General features: G+C 40.7%; 1 protein-coding gene across 5 annotated transcripts in view; it reads left to right on the top strand.

The window, feature by feature from the left end:
* The window catches only part of ARID5B (AT-rich interaction domain 5B), a 121,954-nt gene that overhangs the window by 87,733 nt on the left and 9,662 nt on the right, over window positions 1-24,559 (top strand). For all 5 annotated transcript variants that reach the window (XM_061448753.1, XM_061448763.1, XM_061448741.1 and 2 more), the window contains 3 exons: window positions 4,558-4,762; window positions 7,090-7,142; window positions 14,762-14,859. In XM_061448753.1, coding sequence (XP_061304737.1) covers window positions 4,558-4,762; window positions 7,090-7,142; window positions 14,762-14,859 — 356 coding nt within the window. The remainder of the gene's footprint in view (window positions 1-4,557; window positions 4,763-7,089; window positions 7,143-14,761; window positions 14,860-24,559) is intronic.

The following is a 24,559-nucleotide window of genomic DNA, read 5'->3' as shown; positions in this document are numbered from 1 at the left end:
CTGGGAATGTAAAAATCACAAGAATATGCAGCCATCTACTGAGGCAGGATCAGCTCCCCTGGAGAGGCATGTATGAAGCTCTACTGTCTAAACGCTCCCAGGACTCTGAAGGCTTTCATGCTTCACGTGTCATCAGTGCTGGACAGGCTTTTGGGATTTTCAGGTTTCAGCATGAGCCTTGTCATACCTGCTTCGTGCTCCCAAACAGTGTTCCCCAAGTGTGCAGAAATGCACTGTAAGACTTTTTAAAACTGGGTGATCTGACTGTTTTGAGGAGCTGAAAGGATTTACGTGTTAAACATGGAAATTGTCCCCCAAATTAATCTACTTATTACATATCCTGGTGCAAATGCTGAACGAAATCTTTTGCTTCATTTTTACAGACAGATCTGGGAAATTTGTTTGAAAGTGGCCAGGATATGCTTTTCCTGTGGCCACAGGTGGCCTGACATGGTCTCAGACCTGGAGAGGTATTCCGAGTACCTCAGCCATTATCTGATTGGAACTTTAAAATGCAAGTTTGTGGTGGTCTGTCTTGTGTGTGATCTCTGCCAGAAGACAGACACATGGGTGTACTCATGAGTGTTCACAGGCCGTTTGATCGAGGATCATAACCCTGATGGAACACACAGTAGGAGGTGGTCAGATGTTCCCAGTACCTGTATCAGTGCACCGCGGCATATCCATGCTGTGGCACTAGGTTGCCTGTCAGGGCCTTAGTCCTCAGTTTCATGTTGGAGGTGTTCCACGGAGGCTACAGTAAAAGAGCTTTAATTCCTTCTGTAGAAATTGAATTCTGCCTTTATAATGGAGTCGTTCAGACTTCCTGAGCAGGAAAGAAAATAGAGCACAGCCAAGCAAAACTCTGCATTCAGGACCTTCCTTCAGATTTTTGCCCTCTAAGAAGATTCAAAATTGTGTTCTGAAAGAGAAGGGCATTTTGTGATGCCTGGTGCAAATCGTAGAATCATAGAATGGTTTGGGTTGGAAAGCACCTTAAGGTCATCCAGTTCCACTCCCCCTGCCGTGGACAGAGATGCCTCACACTAGACCATATTGCCCAAGGCTCTGTCCAGCCTGGCCTTGAACATTGCCAGAGATGGAGCATTTAGCATTTCTTTGGGCAACTCATTCCAGTGCCTCACCACCCCCACAGTAAAGAACTTCCTCCTTACATCTAACCTGAACTTCCCCTGTTTAAGTTTAAACCCATTGCCCCTTGTCCTATTGCTACAGTCCATGATGAAGAATCCCTCTCTGGCATCCTCGCAGGCCCCCTTCAGATACTGGAAGGCTGCTATGAGGTCTCCACGCAGCCTTCTCTTCTCCAGGCTGAACAGCCCCAACTTTCTCAGCCTGTCTTCATGCAGGAGGTGCTCCAGTCCCCTGATCATCCTCATGGCCCTCCTCTGGACTTGTTCCAACAGTTCCATGTCCTTTTTATGTTGAGGACCCCAGAACTGCACACAATACTCCAGGTGAGGTCTCACGAGAGCAGAGTAGAGGGGCAGGATCACCTCCTTCGACCTGGTGGTCACACTCCTTTTGATGCAGCCCAGGATACGGTTGGCTTTCTGGGATGCGAGTGCACACTGCTGGCTCATGTTTATTTTCTCATTGACCAACACCCCCAAGTCCTTCTCTGCAGGGCTGCTCTGAATCTCTTCTCTGCCCAACCTGTAGCTGTGCCTGGGATTACTCCAACCCAGGTGTAGGAGCTTGCACTTGGTACAGTTAAACTTCATAAGGTTGGCATCAGCCCACCTCACAAGCGTGTCAGGGTCCCTCTGGATGGCATTCCTTCCCTCCAGCGTATCAACTGAGACACATCTTAGTGTTGTCGGCAAACTTGCCGAGAGCACACCCAATCCCCACTTGTCCATGTCACTGACAAAGATGTTGAACAGGATCTGGCGTTGCTGTTACTGGCTTTGGTACTTTTATGCTGGATTTACACCAGTGTTACCCAGAATGTCATTTAGCCCTTTTCGTTCTCGTTAATCATCGGTCATTGCATTCATTGATATCGCCAGTGGGGAAGTTCCAGAGTGAGGCTTGGGCCTTGAGCGCCAAGCGAGTGGAGGCATTGCAGCCTTCCTCAAAGCTTTGTTGAACCTGACACTGCTTGGAGTCAATCCATTGCATTTTGGCACCCTTTGAATTCCACAGGCAATTTGACCTCACTTCTCTTTACACTTGAGTGAAGGAGGTTGTGTGTAACATGGTGTATTCTCGCTCTTGGTGACTTTTTTAATTTTACTTCTTTGTTTCCTTTTGTCTCCTTGGAAGTAACATCCCTTACCATTAGTTTACTTGCACAGCAATGAGCTCTGATTTCATTTAGCATTCGTGCCTAGCATGTCTTGCAGACAGTTCTGAATTGTCCGGTTTGGAAAAGAAAACACATTTAAATTACTGATTTATTGATTGATTGATTGGCTTTACCTAGCAAGTGGGTGACAAAACTGAAAAATTATTTCCAGTGAATTTGTTCTGAGTTTTAGTTTGCAACAAATTTGCAGCTCAAATTAAAACCCTTACATTTATTTAAATCATGGGTTCATGTTGGGAGTGCTAAACCAGTCTTCGGTATAGGAATGAAAACTGTGACAGTGTAATCTAAACTTTATAAGGGGAACCTGTTAAATAATTTTGTGAGGAGCCAAAGTAAAAAAGTCAAGGGATTTTCTGAACTGAAAAGTAGATGAGGAAATCCAAAGTTAATAGGAAAAAAAATCCATTAGCTCCATTGAGTTTTGGATGAAACCCAGGATCTTTACAGAAGTTTAATCAACAAAGATACCTGTTACTAAAAGGCAGAACATGGTGTCTTATGCCATAGGAAGACAATATCTCTTTGAACCATACAACCAGAGAATATCAAGCAGTAGAGCAGACATACTTTAGCAGTAAGTGATGAAAAAAAATCCTGCAGGAAGACCACTTCCCAGTCCCTGCTGCATTGCCTGGGAGGTGCGAGCCTGTACCCTGCCGTGTCTGTCTTAACAGCAAGATTTTTTAGCAGCATTGACTACCTTGGAAGATTTTGGCCACTTGTCTCCTTTGCTTGGTAGTTGGTGTTGCTTTGTCTAACATTTGTGGAAAACTATGGAGGCAGCTAACCTTAAGTCAGTGCTTTCTGCAAAGTTAATACTATGGAGGAGTAGAAAAAATTTTGCTTTCACTGAGCCTGAAACACACAGTAGCTTTATTGAGAAAAAATAAGCACATCACAGTCTTTGCAATTAAATGTTGTTTGCTTACAAGCACCCGTGTAATGCTCTTCATAGCATTACTTCCAAAATACCAACAGGTTCCCAACTTGGTTTAGAAGTGATAAGAGTGAAGCAGAGTCAATGGTTTACTTGACCAAGAGCTCCTGTCTTGTTCAGCAAGATACTCTGCTTTCGAATGCTGTCCTCCTAAAATACCAAATACTGGCTCGTCCAGTCTCCCTGCTCCGTTTGGGAGTACAAAGGACATGTCTTGGATGGGGTATGGAGCTGCCAGAAGGCTCTTTGCAGCACTCAAAAGCATTGAAGGAACAGTGCAAATGAAAACACATGTAACCATCTCCACTACTTTGTATTAGAGGACTTCCAATATTTCACTGGAAATGCATCTAGTCTCAGTCATGGACATCTTTTAAATACAGTTTGCAAAATTCTGCTCTTTTTTATTGTTGTTGTATGCGTAAATTATGGGAATGCTTGAGTTGTAATTTGCTTGATTCAATGAGAGAATTATCTTCAGGAGGATTGCAGGATTAAGCCAGTCTTGCTGGATAGTTTCCCCCATGTTCGAATACTGATGAGGTAAAGTGGTTCCAATTTGTTGACTTCCTGACTGGCATTCATCTGCTGGGGAGGCCAGTGGGAGACCTGAAGCTCTGGGACTTGAGTGCACTGGGGCTGCTGGTGTCTACCAGTAAAGGCTTCAGCTATCAGCCTGTTCCATCTGCTAAATACTTAGGGCTGTGCTTAAATTTAAGCAGATGCTCAAACCCACTTGACTTAAGTCTGTGCTACAGCAGAACCTCCACTTGTGTGTGCTGAGAGCTCTGCCTGGGTAGGGACTGCCAAGGTTTGCTTCTATTTTGATGGGCCAAAGGAGGGAAAAATGTGTCGTTCCAGAACGGCTGCTGAGCGTTCCTGGAAGGGACTGAGCACCCTCAGCTCCGAGGGTTGTCTATGGGAGTTGACAATGCTCAGTGTCAGTCCTGGAACGAAGGTTATTATTAGACTTGCTAATGGCAAGTGTATGTGAGAGATGGGAGCTGTCTGACATAGCAATGTATAGTCATAAAAATGCAGATCTGGAGATCATTACCAATGGGTTATAATGATTTAAAGATGTGGCTATTTAAAAATGTTGTGACTAAGATTCAGAATAAGACATTTAGCTCTATAAATAGCTTCCTTTGTTTCCCCTCAAACACAGTTGCGTGGTTTGGCCTTCATTTTTTTTCAACAAACCATTCTGCTAGAGAGGATATTTATTCCTTAAGTGAAAATTAAAGGTTACCCAGATCTGATATGACATCTTTTCTTTTCCCAGGTAAAATATGAGGCTAAATCAGCTTTGCCCAAACCCAAGAGTAACAACAGCAACTGTAAAAAAGGCTCAAGTGAGGATAAATCAAAGATTGCCATAGGTGAAGAATGCAGAGCTGATGAGCAGGCTTTCCTTGTGGCTCTTTATAAATATATGAAAGAAAGAAAAACACCAATTGAACGAATACCCTATTTAGGTTTTAAGCAGAGTAAGTATCTTTTTTTCTCACTTTCTTGTTGACATTTTAGAACGGTATTTGGCTTCTCTGGAGAAAGCATTTGCACACAAAGCCTAATTTAAAGCCTTATGGATGGGGGGACCATGTTTATATCTACACATTTTCCAGTCCAGGCATTTCACTCTTATGCCTAGATTTTCATTTCTTCCTTCTTGGGGTAGTTGCTGCCAGATATTTATAGGTTTAAATCCGCTGATTATGACTAGAAATAGGCATGTTGAAAACTCTCTAGTTTTCTGTTTTGTAAATCTGCAGCGTCTGTAATGCCTTTCTTCTGAGTTAATAATATGACGTATCTTTATTGTGCCCAGATGTTCTTTATGAAGGGACAAATATTAAAGGAAGACATTTAAAGGTGGTCAAAAAAGGCACAAAAGGGATCATATTTTTAAGCCCCAAAATGTGTTTATAGTTAATAAATTACTGACTTCAGAGAAAATAAAACCAGACTGTATCTGTTTAATACAGAATGCAGTGTTTAGGATTGCTTTGGCATGCACAGTTTGTAGTGACACAATCTGTAAAGCAATTGTAGGTGGAGAAGATACAGTTGCAACTAAATTTTACATAAATATTTCAGTGCAGTGCAGATCTTTCAGAGTTTCCAACAAAAGCTGTAAATGGGGGTATTTTTGCTCCTTATCTGTAGATTGAATGATCTATATTTCCTTTATTTCCTTAAAGGGAAAACTTCATGGATTGAAATATTATTTACTCTAATTTATCTCCCAGATTAAAACCATGTGTTATTTTGATGAAGAATGTCAAACCTGTATGTTTTACATAACAATTTACATACCTAATAGCAATTGGCACTGATTGCAACAGGCCTCCAGCAGCCATTATAAACTTAAATAACTCCGAATGATTACAGTGTTTGTCTGAAAACTGGCTGCTTGAAATGGAAGTAAAATTAATGTACTATGAACAGTGTTGTTGCATTATGCATTGATTCAGATTAAATCAAGGCCTAAGCAAAGCTCTTGATAGCTTTGAAACAGTACAAGGTTCAGTGAGGCTTTCAGAATATTTTGTGTTGAAGAGAGGATTTCTCCTCTTCTGCCCCATTTTATTCTGCACTTCTGCAAGAATGGGGACAGGGTAGGCTTGAAAGACAAGCTGAAGTATTATTTCTAAAATGCTCCACCAGGGGTAGGGCTCTCTGCTAATATTTCACTGAAAAACACTGGAAGTTGCCTGACATTCATTATAAATTAGGGGCCTGATCCAGCAAATACTTAAATGCCAAGAGAAAGTATTCTGAGAGAAATAGAAATGTTTGCAGGACAGGGCTTTTTATTTGTCCAGCAAGACTTGTGCAAACATTGCCAGTATAAATAGGTTAGTGGGAAGAGGCAGTATGTACACACAGGAGAATCCCCCTGTGAAGGAAGAGATCCTGTCCTCTGTGGTCTGCAGCATTACTGCTGAGCCTAGCCTGAAGTATCTGTAGTGCATCTGTGGGGAATCACTGCTAGTGAAGTTGTGCATACACATTTCATAGAGCACAAGATACTAGTTTTTCTCCTAGCAATTAAAATAAAGACAAGACACCAGCAGCAAGCAGTGCCCCTTGCAATTGTGAGCTAGGATGAAAAGCACATCGGAGGGGACACATTCTTCTAGGAAGTAAGGAGAGTTAACACATCTTTTGAATTGAGCTGCCTTTGCTCTTCCGACCCCACCATGGGCAAGGCACAACCATTCATACCTTAATTATTATGGTAATTTTCATTTGTGCTCCCTCTGGGTTCATTCATGCAGGACCTGTTAGAACACAGCTTATTGTTTATTGATTATGGAGGCCATTATCTGAGCTCCAGTAAATACTGGATATTGTTGTTTAATCAATAGTCTTTCTCTGTTATTCAGTGTGTGGCTCATGCTTGCTTGCCGAGGAAATCAGTATTAAACAAATAATTAAAAGCAACATTCTACCCAGTGAGTAATTTTTATTATCAAAGTTATGGAAACATGCTACAGTCATTACACCATGCCTCTTATCAGCAAACTCAAATGAGCCCATTACTTTTGTCTCAGTGTATTTTTCCAATCCTGTTAAGGAATCTTTAAGTGTGTTCTCTCATATGTAATTAAAATTATATATAGTACGGGCTAATATTTACTCTTCAGATTATGTAAATACCTCTTTGGAAAATGTTTCACAGAAGCTTTTTCAAGGGCTGTGAGATTTTTTTCTCTATTTTTCTTTTTTTTTTTTAATGTTTAATTTTCATTTCTTTGAAATATGTTGGTTAATGCAATGCTTATCTAAATACTTATTGTCCCTCTAACAGTTAACCTTTGGACTATGTTTCAAGCTGCTCAAAAACTGGGAGGATATGAAACAGTAAGTGTTTAAGTAACTTAAATGAAATAATTGTGCAATCTTAACTTTTCCCTGTTAGAAAAGAAAATGTGAAAGCAAACAGTCATTTGATGCATTTTAGGCTAGCTGTACACATTGTGGGTTTATTGGACCATTTTTGGAAGCAGTCCCAATTAGTTCCAGGTTTGGCAAAATTGTAAACTTGTCGTAAAAACTACAAGTGGAAAACATATGTAACTCTTCCCTGTCAAGGAAATTAGTTGGGTCTGTAATTTTTTCCCATGTTGAGAAAAGGCTATTATTGTACAACAAGCCAAGATTGCATAAAAGAAATTTCACTTGGCAGCATCCCTGACATCTGTTCATGTCTAATATGGGAAATGTATTAAAGGCTTTCAAAAGTAACTAGCATTGTCCATTAAGGAATAGTATGCTGCAGTATCTTCTGTTATTCCAAGTGTAAAAGATCTTTGTTAGACAAGGGTAAGTACCCCATAAACAGGAAGTTATCAGAGTAATTCAGAAAAGTCTCTGACACTTTTTATCAGCTAACCATATCTGACAAGAGCAGTTTATTTTTAGTTCACAAGAAAATTTGATTGCCATGGATTTTACAGCATGTATTTTTAACCAATAAAATATTAGAGCAACAAACTTAGATTAAAATCTTGAAATGGGAAGAAAGAGCTGCATTAATATGGCACATCAAGATGACATCTGTAATAAGAAACAATTGACATAGGAAGATGTCGTCATTGGAAATATTTTCTTTGCACACAATGATCAGATTAAGTTGTTCAGTTCCTGCCGCAGTTGGATGAAAGAAATTATTTTTGCTTTGTTTACGAAGTAATCTAGGACATATCTGTGCTGTAGAGAAATAACAAGAAGAAATGCACTATCAAGAAACTGAAAGTCATTTGAACCAAAATACAAAACTCACTGTTTTCCTGCCGTACAATAAAACACATTGTTCTATAAATCAGCAGCCCAGGTTGATTAGCATGGGTGTGGCTGGAATTTCATGAAACATAAAATCCAGCATTCTCAACAAAAATCTATGCTTGATTTGGCTTTTATTGTTCCTTTATCTTTCATTAATCAGCACATACCATGCTCATGTACAGGGGTGTGTGTAGGTGTGCTCACAGGTATATATGAATGAATAGCTACCGTAGGTAGATTGTTACAGCAATTATGAGCCAACAGTAATTGCTGTGAGTTGCAAAGTGCATTGAAAATGAGGGCTAACATCTTGAATTTGATTCAGAGCGCAAGGGAAGGCTGGAAAGGAGATTGAGAGTGGCGTGTTCAGAGTGCATAGGCAGGTGGGAGATTTTCACAGCAATGTTTCAGGTCTGCTTGAAGGGACCAAGTAGAAAAGCAGGGATGCCAGAGTGGTGACTTCTGGAGAGAGCTGAATTTTAGTGCCAGAATGAGAGGGAGAGGGATGTATTTAGAAATGCTGGAGAAGGTGAACCTCTGTGCCTGCAGCAGAGCAGGAACAGGGTGGTGTGTTTGTGAATACGAGGCCAGAGAGCCAGGTCCGGTAGCAGAAACATGAGAGGATTAGAGGGAAAGGATCACATATATGAGAATGTCATCCAGAGTAGCATCAATCCACCCTTGCCTCAGAGCTCCTGTCCTTTTCTCAGTGACAGACATTCTCTATTGTTTAGGGGCATTTGTCACCTCTGATGAAATGTACCAGCACTGCTTATTTCTTCATAGAGAAGAAACTAAGCAATTGCTTGCTGGTCAGTAAATGGCAAGGCAAGCTTATCTGACACCCTCTGACACATCTGGGAGCCCAGCTTTGGTTTGCGACTGGCTGAAGTGGTGGGCCTGATACTGTTTTTATGATGTGAATGGCATCTGTGCTCTCTGCAGAAGAGCTGAAGTTGGGAGGACCATTGTGATGTAACTTGAATTGTATGTGAAGCATGAGGTTTCCTGACCTCATTGTCTTCTGTTAACAATCTCGTCCTCAATATTTATCTGCCTTTGCTTTACATTCCTTGAATGTTAAACCAATAACTGTTGCAATACTTTGACCTATGCACACCCTGGGTTTTATTATTTTATGACCAGTTGATACTCATTGAGTTTGCCAGGCTGTGTTTCTTTGTATATTTTATCATGGCAAGCATTGCTAAGAGGCTTTTGTGTTTGATTCATGATCCATTTTTCAGCAAGACAGTGGATGACTGGGGTGCCATGGACCTCAGTATGGATGACTGGGGTGACATGGACCTCAGTATCATTTCCAGAACCTTAGGCAGGTCTGCTTAGATATAGAAATTTTGAATGAGTGCTGTAATTTAGTAATGATCAGAATCCACCACTCGGACACACTGTGCCGGTATCTGTTAATGATGCAGATCAAAGGCTTTCTTGAACTTATTCTGAGTAATATATGTTTATCTATAGACCCTTCCATCTGACTTGAACAAATGATTTGTCCATTAGAAGAGCTTCATCATCTTTAACTTGTTTTAAAACTTCAGAAGTTTCTGGTTTGGGCATTGAAGTAGAAACGAGTCTTTTCTCTTGGAAGTATTATAAAGAAAATAATATTTGAAGTTAGATATTTGGCTTCAGTGTGTGACAGCTGTTTTATGAACAGGAAACAAAAGACTGGTTAAAATCACATATGGGATCTTAGAGTGGTCAGATGACTACTTCTTTACTAGTAAGTGTAGAAACTTTCCCAATTAAAGTAGTTGCAAACTTTACAGCCTTGTATTTGGTAGAACAATGATAGTCAACCCATTTTCAGTTTCATCTTGGCCCTGTCCTCCTTGTCCATGTATAGATGCTTCAACGGAGTTTCAAAAACATCTTTGAGAAATGAGCAGACATTATGTACGGTGTTTTCCAGCTTCTGCCCAGATTATAGAATGGTGAAAGACCTCTGAGTTCAGTCATGTTGGTTAAGGATCTGAAAGTGAGTAAAACAGCCAGCGACTGGATCTGAAAGGCAGGGAACACCTTTCTTAGCCATCTCCCTGACTTGCCCTTATTATGATGTATCAGGGGCTGGAATGTATCCAGTGAGGCTTGACAGAGAGTATTACCTGTACATATGGTACATACATACAGGATATCTAATAGTGTCAAGTCATTATTGTGTGTCTCATATTTAAAGGTTCTCCTGTTGGAGTACTTGCAAAGGTCATTTCTCATCTGTCCATTATCTGTTTGATTACTAATTCTTAGTTAGCTGTCATCTGTAACTGTGCAATACCACACTCCTATGCACATAATACAGGCTTAATAAAAACAGCAATCTGTACAAATTGGTTTAAGTCCTTAACAGATGAATCTGCCTCTTTGGAATTGGTGGGATCATGTTTCTCTTAAACAAAAGATATATGAAATCAGCATCTTCATTACTAATAATAGAGTGCATTGGTAAGCACTGTATAGCAGAACTTCACGGTATGAATGATTTAAAATGTCCCCAAATCCCTGGATGAAATACAAAACAATGTCACATTCTAGGGGGCTCAGCTGCAGTGGAATTTAACAACCATTATCTGGAATTTTCTCAGTCAGCCTAAGTCAAGTGAGTATAAGGTTCATAGATGGGAAACTTCCAGGACTTACCTAAAGAGCTGTCCTTGGCAAGTCATGAAGTGGTGATTTTCTTTAGAGCCAAGACAAAAGGAGTGCCTTGGCATGTTTGCACAAGGCTGCTGTGCTGAGTGGACTCTAACTGGAGATACCTGAGAAAGATAAAGGTTAAAAATAAAATTAGGTGGAATTTAACCTTTGTGTGTAGCAGCTTAATTTTTTGTGGAAGGTCAGTAGGATCCCGTTTAGCTACTGCTCCTGGAAGCAACAATAAAGGGCTTTAGTTTTTAAAAATTAATGATTGACATATACAACAGTCCTTCATCTGGGCAGGCCCAAAGAAACTGATATATCGGTGGAATGCAAAGCTACCTGGGTTTGTTTCATACAGAGCTAATACCCAGAGCTCTGTTTTGAAGTGTTGTGAACATCAGATACCATGACCAGAAAATCCCCCGTTATATTTGCAGCAGGAAATAAGCAAGAAGCTTTTCATGAGGAAGGGAGCTGGGAGCTGGGATTGCAGTACAGAAGAACTTAAGATTTCTCAAAGCAGAAGACATCATTAGAAGCATATGTGTAAATAGTCCTTTAATAGATAAGATCATTGCTTTAATTTGGTTGTTCTTGAGTACCAGTCACTGCCTAATACTGTGCCTGTAGGAACCAGATCAGATCTGCTGTCACATCCGTGGGCAGAGCAGTCTCTTGCTTAACTCCAAATTCTGTTGATTGGGAAAGATGTCATGGAGATTTTCAAAGTTCCTGGCTTTCAACGGGCCCAGCTCTAGAACAGTGAAGCTATAGGTTGGAGGGGGTCTAGAAAACAGAAGACTACTTCAAAACTAAAGCTGTCATCGGAATTGGAAGCTGTCAGAGATGAGACTGGCCTGTGCAATTGCTGTGATTAATGTGTGAGCCTGTGCTTTCAGAAATGTGGCAAGCACTGAAGGGATGTATATACTGGTAGTAAGGAAAACAAATTGGAGAACTAAAGCAGCAAAGGTTTTTTGTCTTCTGTATGTTTTCTGCTGGAGCGGGTCAGCTTACATCAGAAAAATGAATTAATCGGAAGTATGAAATGAAAATGGTGAGGGCATTTGTTACAGCTTTTGCGAGATCTTAGTTGTCTTACACCACTACAGCTCTATGCCCTTAAAAACCCAACACTTTGCTTCTGAATATTCATGGGAAATTCACTGCCTGGACAGCTAATATATATTACCATTTTCATACCTTTTCTTACCTGCCTTTCTGTTCCTCGTGTGGCCTTGTCGTAAATGTAGTACTAGCAAGGAGCACATATGAGCCCTTTCAGTTACAACCACTGTGTAAGAAAGCCAAGACTGGTACTTTTGGTAGGACCAGTAATCATAAGCAGAGCATTGCCAAACACTGCCATTTCCTGGGTCTTCTGAAAGTTCTTCATCACTGTAGTGGCTGGGACAGACCTGTATGAGAGAAGAAGGCAGTCCTCAATTTGGATGTGGCCAGCATGAGCATCCAGCTTGAGCAGTACTGCCCGGCATGACAGCTGAGAAGTTTCCACAATGCAGCATTTTGCTCAGATTATTTAAGGACGTAATTTACCAGTTACTTTAGTCCTTTGAAATTTATTAAGCATAAAAAATAAAACATTCCAGAGCAGAGGAAAACTCAACCCCAGGCTTTGTTGAGTTAAGAATAACAATGATTTCAGGGAACGTCAAATTTAAACTCGGGTCTGTATGTGGGAGGGCACAGCTCTGGTTATTACCAAGGAGTTCTGGTCTGTTGTAGAGGCAGAATTGGATAAAACTGGGCAAATGTTTGTGAAAATGCTATTATTCTAGGCAGCACAGAGGAAAGAAACACCAAAAATGATGCAAGGATCTCAAAGGGCTTCACTTTTCCTGTTAAAGTTGATTGTGTTTACTGATGTTCCAGCTTGAGGATTGACTCTTGAGTCAGCTCATAGTTCATGCGACTTGGGCTCTGAGGTTTACATTTTACTGTTGAAAATAGAGACCATGCTTCTTAGTCACATTGGGATGTTTAAAAAGGGGACTTGCGGTAGTCCTCTTGCTGACTAATCCTTTGCTCTCATGTATAGCTTCTGCACAGCATCACTGTACTTAGCCAGAGCATCAGGTTTTGGCTCACAGCCTTGCAAGCCAGCCAGGCTGTGCTTGCCAGAGTGCCAGAGCATAGACCCCAAATTGGCTTTGTGCATCTTTCTTCCCCTGGTCTGCAAAGCTGCCAGAGACTTGATTTAGTATAAACCCACTTGCAGCAGTCCTTAGGGTATCTGAGCTACATGAAGGGAAGGACCATCTGCCCGTGCCTCCGCCCTTTGCCTGTCCCGATATGTGTGGGAGGCAGGACCAGGAGTAGCTTCACATCCAAGCATTCCTCCACAGCAGGTTACTTGGTCCAGCTTTTTTTGACCTTTCAGGTTACAGAAGATGTGTCTGTTCATATTCTCAGAAGGTGATGTTCTTTATGTTTCATTCATTAGGACTCCAGTTCTTCAAGACTTTTAGCAGGTAGAAGTGTGGGTAGTCTAAGGAAGAGACTGCATAAGAACTTAAACAAAATAGACTTAAAATTAACCTGATCCTCAGATGACTGTTTGATTTGTGTGTGAATAATTACTTTGTGCAGTATTTATCCTTGAATTGCAGTCCCTCTGCTGTGCCTGTTGTCTTTGGGCTGGTTTTACAGAAGACAGAAAATAAAATTAGTGCGTGCAGTTATTCAGTAATGCGATCCATTTTGCTTTAAATAAGGTTTAAAATAAAATACATTTTTTTTTATATATAGGTGCAAAATGCGTAAAGGTGCTAATAGTGAGTTGGAGATGGTGATGTTTACTAAGGAGAACTGTATAAACAATAAACTTGAAGAAATCATAACATTATCAAATGATAAGTCTCCAGCCATGCTTAGGGCTTTGGAGAATAATTTCTGCAAAGGAAGGGTTTTCCTTTTATATTGAGCAAAAAAGAAATGCCTCTTACCCTGTAATATTTAATGACGGTAGCTATCTCCTCTTGTTTAGATTAAAATTACGGGCCTCAGATTGCAAGTTGTAATATTTGTTTTCTCCTGATTGCTGCCTTTAGCTCCTCAGTAAACGCCATTGACTGCTCTGTGGGTAACTCAGAAGAAGCCTCCAGGGCTGAATATATTAAAATCCACAGCATTCCACAGAAAATTACAAAATTCTCCCCAAATTGCCCCCACAATTTTCCACTGGCCTTCTTTATGAGCTGCAGGCAAAAGAGGGTGATCTGTTGTGCTTGTCTTATTCCTGTTTTTCTTCCTGTTTTAAATATAGTGAAATATATAAAATAATGAAGTGGTATTCAGAAACAATTCTTTTGCCAGGTCTTCCATCTGTTATTCTGTATAATCCTAATTTCTGTACAGAAAAACCAGAACCATGGTATGCAACTCAATATGTTACGAGATGTTTATTTTCATCAGCGTGGTCCAATAAAGTACATAGCTCAAATAATAACATTGGAGTATGTTTTCATTATTATTTGATCTATATATTTTACTGACATAAATGGATAAAAATAAACAGCTTGTAACATATAGAGTTACGGACTATGCTTTTGTGGATTTACAGAATTCTGTGGTGGATTTGGGTTTTGCAGCAGATTTATTTTCTCTAATTCAGTTAAAATAACTATGTAATCATTATTTGTGCTGAGTATGGTTTGAGGTTCATTTTCATAATTCACCATGGGATTTGTCTGCATAACTTCTGATGGTTAATGACCCTGTATTGATTGAGATTCCCTTTTGTGAGGCTGCATTGCTTGTGACTTGATAATGAATCAGTCAGAACACTCCATTTTAGAGCGAAAGAAAATAGACATCATGCTAACTTGCCAAAAAAAAAAAAAAAAAAGACACCCAAAGCTCTGTGTACTCTATATATTCTGTAGGGACGTTTATAGTGCTTGTAGTACATGCTGTTCTGAAAGTGTCACACATGCATTTGTTGTTGTGAACTCAAACGCTGTAGAATCTGTGAAGATGCAAGATTAAATTTTCCATTGCCATTTTTACAGATAACAGCCCGTCGACAATGGAAACATATTTATGATGAATTAGGTGGTAACCCTGGAAGCACAAGTGCTGCTACATGTACTCGCAGACATTATGAAAGGTAAGATAACAAATCTGAAATGCTTGTTTAATAATGAAAAAATTAATTTGGAGAGCCTTCAAAGCATTTTATAAAGAATTAGAGAGAGAGAGAGTGAGGCTTCTTAAAGATATAGTTAATATTCCCCCAACTGTTTAGTCAGATAATCCATTGTAATTTAAACCAGAGTGTATGTCTCCAGCAACTAAATAAATAAAACGTATCTTAATTTTTACAACAGCTTTCCAGTTAAAGAAGCTGAAAAATTGAGCAAAACGTACTCAAGGAATAATAAGAAACGACAGCTAATTGATGCAAACACTTGTCTTCCGTCGTTTTTGAGGAATACCAATTAAGCAGGTTGTGGCTGTGATCAAAATAATGGAGTGGCCCACAATGCAGGGTGCTGTTAATGTTGTAGGTCATGCAGAGCATTGCATTCCTCTTCTTCATTGCATTCCTTCGCTCCTCCCTGCCTGCGAGCTGCTGCCAAGCGCTCTTTCTCTGCAGCCATTGTTGCTGGTCAGAACTGTTGATTTCTTATTCTTCCCATGTAGATAATAACTTCCAGGGCTTGTGAAGCCAGCACACATTGAATAAAATACTGGAGCTGGAATGTTATTTTGGTTTGGTATGGTGTTTAGAAACAGCTCTCCCCCTCCCTTTTTTCCTTCTTTTTTTTTCTTTCTTTTTTTTTTTTTTTAATTTAGGCAAGCAAATGTTAATAAAAGCTCTCCAATTTAAGGCTCAGATAAGGAAAGTCCAGTCTTTTGTTCGTTGGTCATAAACAAGTTACTTTGCTGGGGTCAGGAAGAGATTTCATTTGCCTGTGCATAAGGCAGCACAGCAGAGCTGAGTTCAGTGGGCAGTTGTTCACCTTCTTTTAATGCCTTCTGCCTTGCTAATGGAGGTGAAGGTTGATCACCCTCACTTACAGGAGATATCTCCAACATAAGAGCTTGAGTGCACAAATAAGTTAGAGTTAGAAGCTTTCTGGAGATCAAGCCAAGCAGCAGAGCAAATTGAGTGAGTTGCTGTACATGTCAGACAGGGCTTTTCCCTGCCTTTGTGTTGCAGAAAAGTGTTATAGATTGTTTTAATTGACTCATCAGATTGTGCATATTCGGCTCTTCCTCTCCATCATTACAGCCATGAGAGTCTCAGGGCTTCCTCTTGCACCCAAGCCAGCTGATGGGTTTCCAACTGGCAGTCTGGGTCTTCCCTTACCAGATGTGCTTTGTAGGATGCTGTTTATTTGACAGAGAAGACTCAGGCATTCATGAGAGTTAGGTCTCTACAGGCTTAGGTCAGAGAGGGAGCAAACATTGATGGGCTCTCTGTTGAAATCCTAGAGTCACTGAGAGAGCACATCTCTTGTAGTTTTGGAAAAATAAATGAGCCATTCACAAATACTCCACAAACCCCTGTCTCTTTCTCCTGCTTTCATGATAGTGGTTTATTTTTTTACATGCAAAACCCTTCAACTGCACTCCTCTTTGATGCATAGAGACTTGTCCATGTGACTTACTCAGCAGTTACTCAGGGGTATGTTGCGTGCTATGAAGTGCCACAAAGCCCATTGTGTTCACTAGAAAACCTGAGCGGATTCATGATGCCTTCAAAACAGAAAAGCCTTTCCAGGTTACCCAAAAGCAATTCTGTTTGCCTTGAGCCAGTCTGAGGAAAGAGTCTTTTAGTTTATGGTTGAATGGGTCTTAGCACACCAAAGAGCTCAAATCTGAGTTCTTGGATGCCAGTCTGTTGTGTAGTTCTAGGTTAAGTCTGATATGAGGCAGCACCTATTTTCCAGTTCTCTGGCAGGCTATGGAAAGATGGCATTTGGAGAAAAAGTCTTGAAGGATTTCTGGGTTAGCCCTGAGATTACCTAAAGTATGCTTTACCAAATCAGGTCTGAAAACCAAGACAAGTATACAAAATAAACCTCAGTGACTGGTCCAATCTCTAGATTTCTAGTGTTAGACTCTTCCTTTTTTCCACCACAGGAAAGCTATACTAAGCCTCAGACTTGGAAAAAAGTAAATGAAATTGTCATGGTTTGTTTCAGCTGGTTATTCTAACTACAGCACCTGTAAATGTAAAGCCAAGGTGCTTAGATGACTTTTAATCTATAACTAGAACTTTAGTGCAGGAATACATGTTCATGATTCAGGACATGCATTTTCTAACTTGAAGATGAGCTGTAAAGCTAAACTAGAAATTGAATTAAGCTGGGAAGTAAATGTTGAATAAACCTTATGATTTTTCCTTTCTGAATCCCACTGGCCTTTCCTTGTTTACTGGAGGCAGAACAGGCAGTACCCTGACTTCACTGATCCTCTTGGTGTTTGCCTCAGGTGTGCCATTCATCTCTACAACTAGATCTCAAGGGCATCCCTGTTGTGTTATCTAGCTGTCTTCCAAGGTGATAGAGAAGCTTCTAGCTGTTTGCACCAGCATTAACATATCAAGGCTGCTTAGGTGTTAGGGACCTTTCAGTGAGATACTTGGGCTGCTGAGGCACATATGTCCCATTCAGATACTGCATCCCACCTTCTTGCCCTCTCCAGGTTCCCCTCTGCAAGGTGAAGTTTAGCATACAACTTCTAAGGTCAAAAAGGAGGGAAAAAAAACAACAAACAAACAAACAAAAAAGCAACAAAAAAAAGGAAGGAAAAAAAGAAGAATAAATCATGAGGACAGAATTGGCGCTCTGTCTGGCAAATCCCATGAAGAAATGTTGCTTTTCTCAAAAGGTGCTTATAACCCCTTAAAAAACAGCATGTTGCTGCAGATCCATGGTACCAAGGAAGGCAAAAGCTAGAACAATGCCAGATTTAAAGGCTGTGGGGAATGCTTTGCTCCCCTCTCTGCACCACTCTCTCTGGCAGGGGTTGTAGTGGTCGCTACTGCTATGCTATAGGTAGGCAGAGTCCTTCAGTCAGTGTGGTGTTTGCTTTGTTTCCCTGGTAAAAGAGAAAAACAGATTTTGTGTGCGTTATCAACTGATTCATTTTTCATGTAGTACGGTTTGTGTTTCCAGTAACTGGTTTCATTTTAAAACAAGGCGAGCCTGCCAGTGTTTCAGTAAGTGTTATTTGTATATTAGTTAGACAACTTTTGTTTTATTAATGAGTATAATAAGGAAAGTGCAGGTTGCTGAGTAGAAGCAATGGGTGTTTTTATTTAAAGCATAGCAGGCGTCGTATAATGCCAATGAATGCATTATTGTCACTGTAGGCATGGCTGGTCTGAACCTGCCTCTGATTGGGTTATTCCAAATAGGCCCAAGCACTTCATAAAAATGTCTTTGTCAGCCTAGTTTTCCTTCCAAACCTATTCATCTCTGTCAGTTTTTAATATTAGTACCAGGCTCTTGGCTATAGTCCATTAGTACTGTACTTAATTGCTCATGTTACAGATGATTACCAATATAAAAAGCATTAATGTTTTCCCATCGTGGGGCTGTTGCTCTGTACACAACTCAAGACTGTACAGAGCTTATGAGTTGTTGTTGTTAAGTAGTTACTTTCTTCATTTGTGTTCCTTTAATGCACTTACCTTGTATGATCACAGAAAAGTAGAGGTGTATGTGGTTGGTATTGACTGATTCAGCCTGAACCTTTCCTGTGAAACTCTTACAGCCCTTGTCAGTACCCCACATCTCTCTCTCTCTCTCTTATCAAGAAACCCTCAGAAACGGCTACTTTTCTGCGAAGCACTCTTCTCCATGCTGCCTTCCCCTAATAATGCAGATGTGGTTTTCACATACAGGGTTTGAGGTTTCTTTTGCTTTTACACAAAACACTTGATCGCAGCTTTAATTTTCTGGCGTGAAAGATAGGCTGTATTTCTTCAGTGCTCATGACATTGTTAGGGATTTCTCATAAATATTACACCACCACTACCTCCAAAAAAAAAAAAACCCAAACCAAAAAAACCCAGCATCCTATTTTGCAAGATATATAAAGGTCCCAATAAGATGCATTGAACAAATATTACAAGCAGTTGCCTTTTTCTGCCTCCAGGTCTGGCTGTGATTCATTTTGGTTTCCTCCAAAGCAAGCCTTGAGCACAAGCTATGCACAGCCATGAAGGGGACGGGGAACTGTGATGTGCAGTGGCACACAGTAACTCCTCAGCTTCTATGGTGGACAGATATGTTGATGTTCAAAGACGTCATGGCAGGCAGCTGGACAGTTCCACAGAGCAGTAGCCCTCCTGGCTTCTACAAGTGTTGCAGGGAACCTGGGTCACTTAGGGTCTCCAGCAGGGATGGACCCAGAGCATCCCACAGGCTGTCCTGCTCTTCGCAGTGTGTCTCATATCCTGGCCCTCAAGAATCACTAATGCCTTGAAAAACAGACAGTCCTGGTCAAACTCATCTGGAGAGGTGTTTGCTAGGCTTTATACTCTCATCAAATTGTGGCAGCTGAATGGAAAATAGTTTTGCAGAGCTGTGACCACATGGGACTTGATGAGGAGCAGATAGGTGAGATGGGTGCCCAGAGCGGGCCATGGTTCTTCACAATCCAGCAGGTTGGCTGGGCCCTGGGTTTTGGACACAGACCTGCAGAGGGTTTTACTCTGGCTGTGAATGTGGCCCCTGTGCACTTGCAGAGCACCCTGCACATCTCTCTGTTGCCGGGGGACTAAATGCCAGGAGATGCAGCGTCTTGTACAGTTCAGAGCCAGTTCTACCATTTTTCGCCTAAATCACTCACACAAATGCTACATATTACATCACAAACACAAGGCAGGTCAAAAATAAGTCCCTTATATGATTTCCCTTTAATAGCCGTTAAGTCTCTCTACCCTAAGGATATTGTGCAGCAATTCAATATGCAAAAGAGCCCCATGTTCCATGCAAATGCTGTTTGGTTTTGTTAAAGCATTTGGATAACTTTGTTAACATGTAAGCATTTCAGTGGAGTTTTGTAGCAGCCAATCTTTTAGAGGGAAAAAAAATTAGGAGTCTAGTATAGCATCTACATGAAAATGCTTATGGTTATCTTTTAATACACATCATAATTAATATAAGGTTTTGATTTATACTGTTAAGTGTGAAAACATCCTTAGGCAAAAATTAATCAAACATTATATCATGCTGTAAACTACAGCTCGTTCTTTGTTTGACCCAAAGAAAAACTTGCCAAGCAGCAGTTTTTTCTTGTCATACTAACTGGGTTGTTTTATTTTTGTCTTCACCCCACTTTCGTGCCCCCCTCCCACTTCAGCTAGTCCCAGAAAACTTTGCAAGTTGCAAATTGTCTCAATAGTTTTCCATCAAGCACGAATTTAAGCCTGAAGATAGATGAGGTGTCTCAGTTCTCTCTTTCTTTTCCTGGGTTTTTGGTTGGGTTTGTTGTTTTTTTTTTTCCTTTTTGATAAATAACAAGAGGTTTCTACTTACGATTTTCTGCCCTCAGGGCTTTATCATTAAGATTAAATAACTGTACTCTCAAGCATACCACTGAACAAACATCTTTTCAATTATGTGAGTAACAGATGCTTTAACAAAGGAACTATTGAAAATTCAGAAAGCTTCTCCCCTCCCCAAAATTTAAAAAGTATCAGATGACAGAGGAATGTAATTGTTTACCATTAAAACAGATCCTTAGCTGTCCATTCAAAACATATGAAAACACACAGTTTTTTTTCAAAATTTCTGGGTTTTTAGTCTCAAGAGACTTACTGGTCAGCACTGGAGTCGGAGTCCTTGGCTGCAAGAGTGCTAGACAGTTGGGCACTGTCTTGGATCTCTCTCCTCACAGAGAATTGTTTTCCCAGTCACATCTTTCTTTCCACCCAGGAGTGTGTCCTATCAGAATTGGGTGATGCTTTGCGCTACTCAGTGCTCCTTGATGGGTTGTCACCCAAGCAGAGGGAAACTTCCCAGACATGCCTGCCATACATATGCGCATCAACACGGTCTGGGCGTTGAGGCTCTGCAGTGTGCCCAGTGCTCTTGAGGTCCCAGAACTCCTATAACCTGAGCTGAGTGCTTGTAGTTGGTCAACATGAGGTAAAGTGTGTCTCACATGCTAACCTCATTTCTTGACAGCCAGGGGTAGGGACAAGGCCCTTTTCCTTGCTGGGAGTTGAGTTGCCCCAAGAGTGTGCTGTGTGATGGGAGGTATGCCATTCTCCTTTGCTTGAGCAGCACCTGAGACAGAGAGCAAGATCCCCCTGATTCCCTTCAGATTCCCCAGGTCTGCTAGGAGTCTCCACCTTATACTGTACTTACACTGTTCTGTTAGCAGAACTTTGCTAACATGGCAGGGGTTGCCCCTCGTTTGTTCAGCTTTGTGCAATGGGAATGTGGCCTAGAGCTCTTAGGGGAGGGTCAACAGGATTTTGGAGTCCCTCCAAGTAGACCCGCATCCCATAGGCTATGCAAAACAGCATCTATAAGCTTTTCCTGAGCATAGGGACCAAGCATTTCAGGGACTATATGGACTTACCGAACAAAATGTGTGTCTGTGTTTAGATGTAGAAATGGTGACTGTGGCCAAAATAGAGGCTTGTAGCAATTCTAGTAGAGTGACCTGGGGAGGCCGTTCTGCTTTTGTCACCTTTCCTTTGAATCTTTCCCATGCAGTAAATCTGCACCAAAGGCAAAAGACTAGGGTTGTTCATTTCCCCCTGCTGAGCTATAGGATTCAGAGAGTGCCTGAGCTTCCCTTGCCTGGCTGTGCAGCTAAATCAACAGCTGTGTTTGTAATGTCACTAATTTCCAGTTTACTTAAAACAAAGTGTCTTTGAATTCTTTTACAGCAGTGCAGTTCCCACCTTTCGGCAGTGAGCCATTCTCATTACCCACCAGCACTCCCAGTGGGCTGTGAGGAAGGTTGTTGACGAAAGGATGAAAGAGCCATTTCTTTAAGGAAGGGAAGTTCTTTGGGAAGAAAATTGAACTCAAACATTTTTTGTCTTTGCTGATAAAATAACATGCCAGTTTTATACTTCAGACAAATGGAAATAGACCCATTGCTATTGTGTTCTGCACAAAAGCACGAGGCTTGCTTTCGTAACCCCTGGATTGTACAATGAGGTCTAGAGAGGTCAGGCTTGAGGAACACACTGCTTGATTTCCTGAATGTATTCTATAATTTATAAGACTGAGACCTTAGAGTTTGGGTTATTCCTCTTCCCTCTTCTCTGATGAGACTTTGTCCATGCCCATGAAGAACTGCTTCCTAGTCCTGGCCATCCCTACCAGCTGATTGCTGTTGAAGGTGGCTTGTTCGCCTTGCTCACACTGAGAGCACTGCTCCAAGATTTATGCCTTTTGAAGAGCATCAGGGTAAAAAAGACAAAACTCTTGGCATCAGAGCTCAGGCATTCCTGCTGTTTCCTTAAAACAACCAAATGCTTATCCACTGAGTTTCCAGGGAACAAGAATCAGGTTTCTGTCACTAAGGTTATCGCTACGGGCCTCTTTGCACTGTGGGGGCTGTTCCTGGAGCTGCCCCAGCTCGGCAGCCTCTCACCCCAGCCCTGCACTCAGACCCTCTGGCTGCAGGGGATGCAGGCATTTCTGCCCGGCTACTGTGAGGACCTATTGAAACAGACAGTTGCCCTATTGAACCAGGCAGACCAGCTGTCCCATCCCCAACTCCAGCAGTTACTTCAGAGGAAGGAACAAGAGCCACTGTGGCATAATCTGCCCAGGAGGGAAGTGTTTTCCAAACTCCTACCAGTAAAGAGATGTATTGCCTGTTCCTTTTTAGTGTTTTTGAAACTCTAAGAGCTTAATGTTCTCATGATTTACATTAGCATCTAATCCTTGCATAATCTCCCTAATCCCTTGGCCCCAAGATATCCATTGGCAGTGAGTTCCATGGGTTAACTGGTTGCTATATTCATTTGGTGGAGCAGATTTAAATCTTTTTTTCCATTCCCATTGCAATCAACCTTCTTAACCTTCTGGCCAAGCATGGGAATGGGTCAGCATCTCCCAAAGAATGAGCTTCGGTATTTTAAGTTCTTCCAAGATTATTCTTGTGGCTGAGAGGCTCCATGGCACACTGTTTCGTGTTGGACTTGCAGCCCTTGAGAAATCAAGATGATGTCAATGGGAGACATACTGGAATATTTTATTTTGCCAGAAAGAAAACAAAAATAAACACAAAAACAAGCGATATAAAGATTATTGTGGGGATTATGCTGAACTGCCCCCTTCCCTCCTGTACCCTGTGTGTCCTGGGCATATGGTTCCTCCCCAGCCTGAAAGCCCTGTCATATCCATACACAGTGGGGAGAATTAAAGAGGAAACTGGCAGCCTTAACATTTAATTTCCTTCCTGTTTCTGGGCTGGTCAGATCCTTTGCATTATTGTAACTACTTTTTTTATCATGTCTATAAATAGGTATGCTCTCATGTGTCCCGTGAAGCAGAGTCTGGCCAAAAGAGTCATTCGTTCTGCATAATCAATACATGAAAATGTAGTGGTTACTGGCACAGATGAGATCTTGTATTGTTAGTTCCGTAGCTGGGAAAAAATGTTGACTAATAAAGATTAAGGGTGCTTTTCTTTTTCTTTTTATGAAATGCTGCTGATGAAGCCATGTTTGATATACTGTGAAATGCATTTCTCTTATGTGAAGTTTCTGCTTTCTGTTGGGAGAGAGATGCAGTCCCTGGAGGATTTTCGAATTTGTAAATATAAAATTATCTGCTTCAGTGTTTTTTAAAAAAAGATTGGCAGAAAGCCAGATTACTTACATTACTGTAATAGATTTGCTGACCTCTGACATCTGCTGCAGAGAAGTACATTGAATTTTTCATAATATCAGATGATGCAGATCTGAAAACTCGGTACACTCTGCACCATTATTTAATTCAAGACTTTGTAAAGCTAAATCTTTTCTTGAGTAGCAGTTTATACGTGATTAAACTTCATATTGCCGATTGTAATAAATCAGGATTAGTATAGTACTGATTTGTTAATCTAACTTGTATTGATTTTAAGTTGTCTTTATTTAAAAAAAAGGAAAAAAAAGGCTGGCTTTTCACAGTGACTGAATTTAATAAGAAGCCCTGTGATAGCAAAGACTCCCCTACTGTTTCTGCTCTTGGCTGGAAAATGTTATTCTTGTATTATTCCAGGAAAAAAAAAAAAAAAAAACCTTCATGCTGCTAAAAATCTGCTGCCTGTGGAAAGATTTTTTAATACACTAGTGCTTACATATTCTATTTATGTTAATTGACTTATAAATAATACATTTTATTAATCTTAATATTGGAATCTTGATCATGATAAAGACCCTTTTATTTGGTCTCTTTGCAGGCTTTACAACTAAATATTCTTTAGACCACAAAATATTCCCCCTCTTTTTCTTTTTTATTAATACTTTGATACTTCCCCCCTGCCGTGAAACACAGTCACAGTTCAAAGCGACTCAAAACGTGGATGTTGTTTCCAAAGTGTGATACAGTCAAGGTATCTAGCTCTGTTTTTTTGGAAGTCGACTTTACCTCTCCTTGCGCAAAGATTGATTAAATCTTACCTGCGCTGCAAATATTTGTCAAAAAAAAAAATTGCGTGCTGGTTTCAGACATGTCGCATTCTGCTAAACTATTTGGCTAAAAGCAGATCACATTCTTCCGGTGTTGGGCAATATTGACCTTAAATTGGCTAAGCCAGCTGCTTTCATGGCATGTGAGACGGCTGCTTACATGTTCCGAGAGCTGTATTAGCTTTATTACTCCTGCACTATA

This window comes from Pezoporus flaviventris, unplaced genomic scaffold, assembly GCF_033815535.1.
Source record: "Pezoporus flaviventris isolate CSIRO_AGI_PZ_B2104156 unplaced genomic scaffold, CSIRO_AGI_Pfla_v1 ptg000001l, whole genome shotgun sequence".
Classification (NCBI taxonomy): Eukaryota; Metazoa; Chordata; class Aves; order Psittaciformes; family Psittacidae; genus Pezoporus; species Pezoporus flaviventris.
This window is presented reverse-complemented; position numbering and strand designations above follow the sequence as displayed.